This window comes from Anomaloglossus baeobatrachus, chromosome 8, assembly GCF_048569485.1.
Source record: "Anomaloglossus baeobatrachus isolate aAnoBae1 chromosome 8, aAnoBae1.hap1, whole genome shotgun sequence".
NCBI classification, from domain to species: domain Eukaryota; kingdom Metazoa; phylum Chordata; class Amphibia; order Anura; family Aromobatidae; genus Anomaloglossus; species Anomaloglossus baeobatrachus.
Genome location: NC_134360.1, coordinates 129264407 through 129275691, shown reverse-complemented (window position 1 = coordinate 129275691; position 11285 = coordinate 129264407). Strand labels below are relative to the sequence as shown.

Here is an 11285-nt window from a genome sequence, read left to right as displayed (position 1 = left end):
AAGATTGATAGGAGTAGGGTATAAAAGATTGATAGGAGTAGGGTATAGGACACCGCTAGGAGTAGGGTACAGGAGACCACTAGGAATAGGGTACAGGACACCGCTAGTGGTAGGGTATAGGACACCGCTAGGAGTAGGGTACAGGAGACCACTAGGAATAGGGTACAGGACACTGCTAGTGGTAGGGTATAGGACACCGCTAGGAGTAGGGTACTGGAAACCGATAGGAGTAGGGTTCAGGACACTGCTAGTGGTAGGGTACTGGACACCGATAGGAGTTGGGTACAGGACACCGCTAGGAGTAGGGTATAAAAGATTGATAGGAGTAGGGTATAGGACACCGCTAGTGCTAGAGTATTGGACACTGCTTGAAGTAGGGAAGAGGACACTGTGGCGCCCCTGACCTGGTCAGGCACCACTGAGTACTGCACCCATGCTGGGGACAGTACAATACAGGTAATCCAGAAGGCTGACCGGGGTGTGGAACACAGGCGCATAGTGATCAGGTCTCACACATGTACCCATGAGAGGACCCCTGGGGATCCCAGGAGGGGGAAAAGCCTTGACCTTCACTGGAATAGTGGAGGGGGCCAAAAGCCTCCATCTCCTCTCAAGGGGTGTGGTAAGAGAGTCTGGTTGCTAGGTGGCGTAGGCAAGAACAGGAGAGGAGGGGCAGTGAGTCAGTTAGAGCGGAGAACTCCATAGGGCTCAGTGAGGAGCAGACCTGTGGGGCTGTTGCTGTCTAACAGCGCCCGCGCAGTGGCTACCGACGGGGGAGAACGGTCAACTAGGAGTGCTACCTGAAAGCCAGCTTCAGCTAGAGAGAAAGCACGGAGTGGGAAGTAAGGAGACTGCTAGAGAGCACCAGGCCCAACCGGGCGGCAGATCCCGAAGCGAAGATAGATCCAGCTTTCTTCTGCTAAACCTGCCGGTGTGGGGCTCTCAAAGCCCACACCACAACACCACAAAAGCCGCAGCCACGTAACCGCAGTGAGGGCCCATAGGTCACAGGAGGCAAGCAGCTGGAGTGGCCTGGTCCGGGGAACAAGCAAACGGCAACCAAAAGGGGGAGAGAGGCTGCAGCATCTTCCCTGGGTGACCCCCATAGGGACTCAAAGTCGGGGTCACCCCAAACCACCAAGGGCTAAGGAAGGCGAGTCAGTAGTCACCCTCATAAAGTCAGCCTGAAGGATACCTGGTTCCCACCTGGTTCATCTCAGCTACGCCCGGGCTACTCACCCTGCCATCAAATGTGAGTAAAGCCCTTGAAAGACAGTTCTGCCTGTGTGAGTCATTCTGCGCCTTGTGGTACTACAAACCTACACTGGGCCCTGGGGCTTGCCTCACTCTCAGGAGGCTATTCCAACTAACTGCACACACCATCAGCCCCAGGCGACCCTCAACCTGCAGTGGCGGTCCCTACTGGCCGCAATACTGAGAGTGGCGTCACGATCAAAACTGAAGATTCCCTACCTGTGACCAGCACCAGCTACGTGGAGTCCCTGAAGGTATGCACCGATACAACACCTGTGGGGCTTCACATCTGGCGTCACGAACAGGATAAGGACTAGACCTGTTCAGACAGGTGACCATGTGCCTGGGCGGTCCGCTTGAAAAATTGGAAGCGCCGCCATATTGCCACCATGAAAAGCGCGCTGAAAAACAACAGCAGCCCGCGCTGGAAGAAGTTACCGCCCACGAAGAGGTGTGGCTACCCAGAGATCCCCTGCAGAGTTCGGACCTCGCTTGTGAAGAGAGCGGAAGCGTCCGGAGACGGCGGAGCAGGAGAGAAGCCAGCAGCTTGCTAATGAAGATGGCGTCTGAGAGCAGAGACCCAGAGCCAGGCTCCGCTGCCTGGTGGTGTCGGGAGCTTGCCGAGTTCTGCGATCAACTGGAAGCCAGGGTCGGAAGGCTGATCAGAGAGGGACGCGAGGAGTTCCTATGGATGACCGCAGCGGTTCGGGCCTACGAGGAGAGAGCCGCGCACCGAGTGCCAGATCGGGCGGTGACAACTCAGACCCCGATGCTGCCAACGATGGGTGAGTCGAGTGATGCCCCGGCTAGCGCAAGTGCCCCGACCCCTACTGCCACGCCCGCGGTCCCTGAAGAGGCGCCCGGTGCGGCGACGCTGAACCAGGCCGCAGCCACGCCAGGTGCGGCCCGCCAAGCCCCGGCCGCCGCAGCGATGCCCTGCTCGGCCCGCCAAGACCCGGCCGCCGCAGCGATGCCCTGCTCGGCCCGCCAAGACCCGGCCGCCGCAGCGATGCCCTGCTCGGCCCACCAAGCCCCGGCCGCCGCAGCGATGCCCTGCTCGGCCCGCCAAGACCCGGCCGCCGCAGCGATGCCCTGCTCGGCCCGCCAAGACCCGGCCGCCGCAGCGATGCCCTGCTCGGCCCGCCAAGCCCCGGCCGCCGCAGCGATGCCCTGCTCGGCCCGCCAAGCCCCGGCTGCCGCAGCGATGCCCTGCTCGGCCCGCCAAGCCCCGGCCGCCGCAGCGATGCCCTGCTCGGCCCACCAAGACCCGGTCCCTGCAGCGACGCCCAGCCCAGCCTGCACAGATCCCATCGCAGCTGCGACGCCGATCCAGGCCGCCGCCATACAGGGCGCGGCCCGCCAAGACCAGGCCGCCGCCATGCCAGGCGCGGCCCGCCAAGACAAGGCTGACGTACCATTTACCCCGGCCCGCAAGGCCAGAGCAGACAAGGCTCCCCAGGTTCAGGAAGTCCCTGCTAGGCAATCCCTGGTAGGTGAGGACTCCGCATACTGGCAGCTAAAAGCCGACTTGGAAGCTAAGTTCCCACGGGAGATGGTGGAGCGGTACATGCTCCCTCCGCACACCCCAAAGAGTATCCCGACAGCTCCCGCAGCAACCACGGCAAAGAGTTCCCCACCTGGGCCGGCAGAAAGAAGTCCATCCCCAGCACTGCTACCCAAGGAGTGCCAGGAAGAACTAAGGGGGGGAGGAGGCCAGGAGGTTGAGGGGCTGACTCCAGAGCCATACCCAGAGCCAGAGATGCTGCCTTATTCTCGCTGGGATGAGGAAGACCTGACACCATCTGCAGAAGAAGAACTGCCCAAAAGCCTTACCTGGGAGTTTATGAGCTGCACCCTACAGAATCCAGCCCGTAAGACACACCGCAACAGAACGCAATTATCCCCTGCACCGTCATCCCCAGAGCAGAGAGAAGTCACCGCCAGAGACCTGCAAGAAAAACGAGCCCTGAGAAGGTCCAAAGCCCAGGCCAGAGGACCCCTTTTCAGAGGAGTAGTGGAGGACTTCAGCCTCAAGTCAGGATACGGGTTCATAGTAGCACCTGGTATAAAAGAAGGTATTTTTGTCAATCGGAGAGACGTCAGAGCTAATCTGCCCAGAGGACATCCTGGAAGGAACCTGCGTACAGGAGATTCAGTCCAGTTTACTATGCATCAAGGCGAAAGAGGATTGTATGCCCTGGACGTAACACAAAGTCCTAAAGAAAGAGAAGGAAGACAAAGTAGAGAAAAAGAACCTACAGATGAAACAACCACAGACGACGACAGAGAGCAGGAAAGCAGCAGGTGCCACCGCTGTACAGGCTCAAGCCCTGGTAAAGAGGAGTAAAGTAAAGTAAAGTAAAGAAAGAAGTTACTGTTTTGACCAGTTTGAAAAAGTTTGTTTTGCAACGTTCTCAAGTTTAAGCATGTGCCCACAAAAACTATTGTGAGAAAAACCATAAACCTTAAGGCTATGAACTGGCTATAGCCACAAACTCTCGCAGTGTAAATAGTTACACCAAAAGGGCACCACCACCACCAGAGTCAGCCTGTTTAGGGGCTTGGCTCGTCTGCAACCAGGAGGAGCCCGTCCGTATATAGGGCCTTGGCTTACCTGCGACCAGAGAGCATGCCTGTTTATGGGGCCTGGCTCTCCACCACAAAGAGGGTACCTGGTCAGCACCAACTGTGGAGGCCGCCTCTGCATCCTGCCAGAAGAGGCTGAAGGCGCGGATCCACCAGGCCAGGTATACCCTGAAACCACCAGCCCATGTAAGCCGCCTCTACATCCTGCCAGAAGTGGCTGAAGCCGCGGCCAACGTGAAAGGGTTTTGGGTGGGTTAACGGACTTGTGGGTGGAGGGTGGTGATGTATGGTACCTGGTGCTTTTAAATGTTTTACATGTTTTAATGTTTTATGCATTTTAAAATGTTGTCTTGCAGCCCGAGGACGTGCTGGTGATAACTAAGGGGGAATGTGGCGCCCCTGACCTGGTCAGGCACCACTGAGTACTGCACCCATGCTGGGGACAGTACAATACAGGTAATCCAGAAGGCTGACCGGGGTGTGGAACACAGGCGCATAGTGATCAGGTCTCACACATGTACCCATGAGAGGACCCCTGGGGATCCCAGGAGGGGGAAAAGCCTTGACCTTCACTGGAATAGTGGAGGGGGCCAAAAGCCTCCATCTCCTCTCAAGGGGTGTGGTAAGAGAGTCTGGTTGCTAGGTGGCGTAGGCAAGAACAGGAGAGGAGGGGCAGTGAGTCAGTTAGAGCGGAGAACTCCATAGGGCTCAGTGAGGAGCAGACCTGTGGGGCTGTTGCTGTGTAACAGCGCCCGCGCAGTGGCTACCGACGGGGGAGAACGGTCAACTAGGAGTGCTACCTGAAAGCCAGCTTCAGCTAGAGAGAAAGCACGGAGTGGGAAGTAAGGAGACTGCTAGAGAGCACCAGGCCCAACCGGGCGGCAGATCCCGAAGCGAAGATAGATCCAGCTTTCTTCTGCTAAACCTGCCGGTGTGGGGCTCTCAAAGCCCACACCACAACACTACAAAAGCCGCAGCCACGTAGCCACAGTTAGGGCCCATAGGTCACAGGAGGCAAGCAGCTGGAGTGGCCTGGTCCGGGGAACAAGCAAACGGCAACCAAAAGGGGGAGAGAGGCTGCAGCATCTTCCCTGGGTGACCCCCATAGGGACTCAAAGTCGGGGTCACCCCAAACCACCAAGGGCTAAGGAAGGCGAGTCAGTAGTCACCCTCATAAAGTCAGCCTGAAGGATACCTGGTTCCCACCTGGTTTATCTCAGCTACGCCCGGGCTACTCACCCTGCCATCAAATGTGAGTAAAGCCCTTGAAAGACAGTTCTGCCTGTGTGAGTCATTCTGCGCCTTGTGGTACTACAAACCTACACTGGGCCCTGGGGCTTGCCTCACTCTCAGGAGGCTATTCCAACTAACTGCACACACCATCAGCCCCAGGCGACCCTCAACCTGCAGTGGCGGTCCCTACTGGCCGCAATACTGAGAGTGGCGTCACGATCAAAACCGAAGATTCCCTACCTGTGACCAGCACCAGCTACGTGGAGTCCCTGAAGGTATGCACCGATACAACACCTGTGGGGCTTCACAACACCTCTAGGGGGAGGATGTAGCTAGGGATAGGCTATAAAACACCACTAGCAATAGGTTATCGGACATGAAAGCACGCCGCTTGTATTGATTGCTTGCAGTGTGCTCCCCCTAGTGGTGGCTCTTATAACCAGCGTTATTTGTGCGGAGCCGCAGGCTGAGCGCTGTGTGAATGTGGCCTCTGTCCCTGCAACATATCCTCCTGTACACGGTGCTGTGCTGTTGGAGGCAGTGATGTGCGCAGACCCCCGCACTGTAATGGCCGCATGTCATGTGTCACCCTGTACTGTGCGCGTGTGACAGCAGCGGGGGATTTACACCTAATCTTACCGCGGCCGAGGAGGGACAATCTCCGAGCCCAGTAATCGCGGTGCTCCGGGGTGAGGACCGGTGTGATCCCAGGCTGTACGGAGGCGGCTGGGGATGCAGCCTGCAGTCCGTGTGTCAGAGCCGCATCCTGCCGCACACAGAGCCGCAGCCTGCCGCACACAGAGCCGCAGCCTGCCCGCCGGTCCCCAGTGCTGATGCTGTGACAGCGGGGGGTGGGCGCTTCTCCTCCCGGCCCGCACACAGCGGCTGCCCGCACCCCGGCTCTTGTCACCCGGGATATGCCTCCCTGTCCGGGAGAGCCCAGCAGAGCTGAGCCGGGCAGGTTGTCCGCGGGCGGGGGGCACAGGTGGCACCGGAGATCAGCATGGTGGTGAGGAGGAGGGGCGGGGAGGGGGGCCTCCATCCATCAGTGTGCGGCTGGGTAGTATTACCGCCTGCACTCCGCAGCCTCCCAGGACTACTCCTCATCATCCTCAGCATCCTCCGCGGTGGGCACGGAGCGCTGTCACACATGACACAGGACGCGGCGGCCGGAGCCCACTCTGCTGCCTCCATTGTTTGCCACCGCGGCGATCGCCCTGTTCCGTGGAATTGATGCCTCTGCCCTCCTGCCCCCGAGCGAAGCGGCGATCATGGGCTGTCTGCAGAGCCTCACCTGCAAGTCCCGCATCCGGAGGGAGAACATCACCGTGTATGACGTGTGCGCCACCATAGACCAGTGCCCGACCTCCATAGAGGAGAATTCGCCCATTGTCTTAAGGTACAAGACCCCGTACTTCAAAGCCTCGGCCCGGGTGGTCATGCCGCCCCTGCCCAGGAATGACACCTGGGTGGTGGGATGGATCCAAGCCTGCAACCAAATGGAGTTCTTCAACATGTACAGCGACCTGGGCATGTAAGTCAGCTGGATGGCATGTGCCAGTCCCCATGTATTGCTCCCCAAGGTTATGTGACAGGACCCTGCAGTGTGCCAGCTGTCTGCCCCATTACCCCTGCCCTGACACCTGGCAGCACTGGCCCAGCGCTTCTCACAAATCCAAAGTTATGGAGATCTCAGATGAACTTCATATGGTTCAGGTACATTACTAAGTACCAACACCTGAATGTGAGCGAGGGCCCCGGGGTCCTACTGTGCCCACCCAACTGTGATACCCCTGAAGTTCATTGAGATTTCCATACCTCTATGTGTGGTGACAGCTCCTGAGAGTGGAAAACCCCTGTAAGAGATGTGTTGTCAGGCTCTCCTGGCACTGCGCATGGTGTCTGCCCATGCTGTGGTAGTGGGCACATATAGGGCAGCATGAGGCTGGCTCTACCACAAAGTTGGAGTCTGATATCATGTTGTATGTCCTGTGAATGTGTCAGTAGTGGAACACTGGAACGGCCATACATGCCATCTGTGGTAACCTGGGGAGAGACCCCTGTGTGACTGATTCAGGCTCGCCTCTATACAGGGACACATGGCAGGTAAGCGTTAGGAACCAGCAGCCCACCTCAAATCCTGCTATCATGACAACTGGGTGGTGGCACCCCAGTAATAAGGCCAAGCAGGGATGGAAAATTAGATTTCCTACCAAGGCTTTACCCCCAGAAGCCTGGAACTCAGCTACCATTGGTGGGGAGCCGCGCTCGGCCAGGCTGTACTGGGAGCCATTCAGACGATGGGACAAGTATGGACGGGTGGGTCCATGGGGGCTTCTCCAGAGTGGAGACCTGCGCCGCCCCATTACAGGTGACCTCCTGTTTGATCGCCATATGGACTGGTGGAAACATTCGGTAATTTGTGATTTATGTACCTTAGAGGATTGCAGTTTATTCAGTTTTGTAATGGACATTTCCACCTCTAGTCTATCTCTGATCTGCACTACTGCTTGTGATCTGCACTATTGCTTGTGATCTGCACTACTGCTTGTGATCTGCACTATTGCTTGTGATCTGCACTACTGCTTGTGATCTGCACTACTCGGTGATCTGCACTACTCGGTGATCTGCACTACTTCTCGGTGATCTGCAGTACTGCTTGTGATCTGCACTACTTCTCGGTGATCTGCAGTACTGCTTGTGATCTGCACTACTCGGTGATCTGCACTACTGCTTGTGATCTGCACTACTTCTCGGTGATCTGCACTACTTCTCGGTGATCTGCAGTACTGCTTGTGATCTGCACTACTTCTCGGTGATCTGCAGTACTGCTTGTGATCTGCACTACTCGGTGATCTGCACTACTGCTTGTGATCTGCACTACGTCTCGGTGATCTGCACTACTTCTCGGTGATCTGCACTACTTCTCGGTGATCTGCACTACTTATCGGTGATCTGCACTACTGCTTGTCACCTGTTCAAGTCTATGGATGCTCAAAATAAAAGTAATATCCCATACAGATCACCTGACATCATAGCGTTAGATTTTTTCGGATACATTGAAATTCTTTAACTCGGGGTTTTATAAATGTTAATATCCACTGATAAATAAAAAGCGATGCCATACGGACGGTAATACTGATAAAAACCGTCAGTTTATTCTGTATGATCGAACGATTTTTTTATACACTAGTGTTATGGTTATGTGGTGCTGAAGTGGCCCGTTTTAAATTTGGCAACCCAGTTCTTAACTGTGGAATATGAAGGGCATTGATCCCCCAATGTCTGTGACATGTCACCATGAATATCCTTCGCGGACTTTCCTTGCAGAAACAAGAATTTTATCACTCCTCTGCTCTCAGTTGCTGTGAATACCACATTAGACTCCGCCATTTTGTTTTCCCGCGTGCGTAGAACATTGTTGCCATAAGCAACAAAAAAAATTTAGAAAACATATATTAGACACATAAGGCTTTCATGTGATGTAACATTCGTTACCATATAAACAAAAAAAATCACAAACTCAAAGACTTATTAGCAGCCCCTCGTAATTCTAAAAAAAGGAAAAAGTGTACTACATTGAGCTGTTCAGTGTAAATAATGAAAGGGTAGAGGTGCCAAGATAGCTGTAGAGTTGATTAACAGGGGTCCTACTCTTATAATGACTGTTCAACGTGTTCAAAGCAGGAACAGCCCCTGTAAGTAGACCCAGGATCAGACCCCTGTAAGTAGACCGAGGAACAGCCCCCTGTAAGAAGACCCAGGAAAAGTACCCTGTAAGTATACCGAAAAACAGTTCCCTGTAAGACGACCCAGGAACAGCCCCCTATAAGTAGACCCAGGAACAGCCCCCTGTAAGTAGCCCCAGGAACAGCCCCCTGTAAGAAGACCCAGGAACAGCCCCCTGTAAGAAGACCCAGGAAAAGTACCCTGTAAGTATACCGAAAAACAGTTCCCTGTAAGACGACTCAGGAACAGCCCCCTATAAGTAGACCCAGGAACAACCCCCTGTAAGTAGACCCATGAACAGTTTCCTGTAAGTAGACCCAGGAACAGCCCCCTGTAAGTAGACCCATGAACAGTCTCCTGTAAGTAGACCCAGGAACAGCCCCCTGTAAGAAGACCCAGGAACAGCCCCCTGTAAGTAGACCCATGAACAGTCTCCTGTAAGTAGACCCAGGAAGAGCCCCCTGAAAGTAGACCCGGGTTCAGTAGACCTTTGAACTGTGCCCTGTAAGTAGACGTAGGAACATTTCCCTGTAAGTAGACCCAGGAACAGTCCCCTCTAAGTAGACCTTAGAACTATACCCTGTAAGTAGATCCAGGAACAGCCCCCTGTAAGTCGACCCGGTTTCAGTAGACCTTGGAACAGTCCCCTGTAAGTAGACCTAGGATCAGTCCCCTGTAAGTAGACCCTGGAACAGTCCCTTCTAAGTAGACTTAGGAACAGTCTCCTGTAAGTAGACCCATGAACAGTAGACCCAGGAACAGCCCCCTGTAAGTCGACCCGGTTTCAGTAGACCTTGGAACAGTCCCCTGTAAGTAGACCTAGGATCAGTCCCCTTTAAGTAGACCCTGGAACAGTCCCTTCTAAGTAGACTTAGGAACAGTCCCCTGTAAGTAGACCCATGAACAGTAGACCCAGGAACAGTCCCCTGTAAGTAGACCCAGGAACAGTAGACCTAGGAACATTCCCGTATAAGTAGACCTAGGACAGCCCACTGTAAGACCCAGGAACAGCCCCCTGTAAGTAGACCTAGGTTCAGTAGATCTTGGAACAGTCCCCTGTAAGTAGACGTAGGAAGAGTTCCCTGTAAGTAGACCTAGGAACAGTCCCCTGTAAGTAGATGCAGGGACAATACCCGGTAAAACCCATGAACAGTCCCCTGTAGGTAGACCCAGGAACAGTCCCCCCTAAGTAGACCTAGGAACAGTCTCCCGTACGGTGACCCAGGTACAATTGCCTCTAAGTAGACCTTGGAACAGTCCCCTCTAAGTAGACCCAGGAACAGACAGTCTTAACATAAATCTTCGCTTTCCAGAGATCCTTCTTTCTTGTAATAACGAGGCGTTGAATGTGGCGTGGGGAGCATTTTTGTGCACCTTCCCACCTACTTATTATCTGGGCTGCTGTCAGGAATTTAAGGGCCCCATACTGGAAAAATTTTCAGGCCACATTGAGAGACTGCCCAGGCTCCACTCCAGCCCCCTCTCCACCCCTCAAACATTCTGCAGTTCCACCGCCACTCTTGGAAAATCTCAACTTCTGCACTACAGAAACAAACACCATCTGTTGACTGAAAATATGATTATATATATATACATACATATATGTGTATGTAAATATATATATATATATATATATATATATACAGTATATATATAAATATATACAGTATATACAGTATATATATATATGTATTATAGAGGGTGCTGTCCGCGTGTTTACATACGTATACACACTTACAGTCATAGCCAAAAATCTTAGCACCCAGTAGTTGTTACAGAAAATGAAGTATTTTCCTCAGAAAATTAATAATAATACACCCCTACACCGCTCCTTTCGAAACCCTCTACACCACCATTCTCCATAATACACCCTCTACACGATACACCCTGTACACTGCCCCTCTCTATAATATCTTTACCACACTGCCCCTATGATGTATAATATCCCCCCCCACACATACTGCCCCTCTGTATAATATCCTGTCACACACACTGCCCTCCTGTATAATATCCCCCCACACACACTGCCTCTATGTATAATATCCTCCCATACACACTGCCCCTCTGTATCTGCGACAGGGTACTGTGCTTAGTTTGAGCAGTCATGTAGTGCTGACAAGCTCCCTTTAAACACATCTCATAATAGCGTAATACGTGATGAATGCCACAGACTGCCATGTCACAGCCTCCTTTTACAACACGTTTTGGGCTTTTCCCTGTGTGGACATTAAATGGAGGCCTATAAATGTATCGTAATTGGAACAGGGATGCACGCTTAATAGTTAACAAAAAACGGTATGAATTTGAAACATTAAAGGAAAATTCTAGCTAAGCCATATTTTATTTGGCAGGGCACCTTTTCCTCTAATGGCACAGGCATCCATATACCATGGGCAAAGTAATAGACACAGTGGGCTGAGAGTGACTGCGAAAAGGAAGAGATGCAATGGGATGGTAACACTTTGACTACGGGGTTTTCTATG

At 53.5% G+C, this 11285-nt stretch overlaps 1 protein-coding gene across 4 annotated transcripts in view; it reads left to right on the top strand.

Moving 5' to 3' along the window:
* Positions 1–5608: 5608 nt before the first annotated feature.
* The window catches only part of FAM78B (family with sequence similarity 78 member B), a 238166-nt gene continuing 232489 nt past the window's right edge, over positions 5609–11285 (top strand). Inside the window, exon 1 of one of the 4 annotated variants that reach the window (XM_075321993.1) lies at positions 5609–6607. In XM_075321993.1, the coding sequence (XP_075178108.1) occupies positions 6345–6607 (263 nt within the window). In that variant the 5' untranslated portion in view covers positions 5609–6344. The remainder of the gene's footprint in view (positions 6608–11285) is intronic. The other 3 variants (XM_075321995.1, XM_075321994.1, XM_075321996.1) reach the window with 3 other exon arrangements.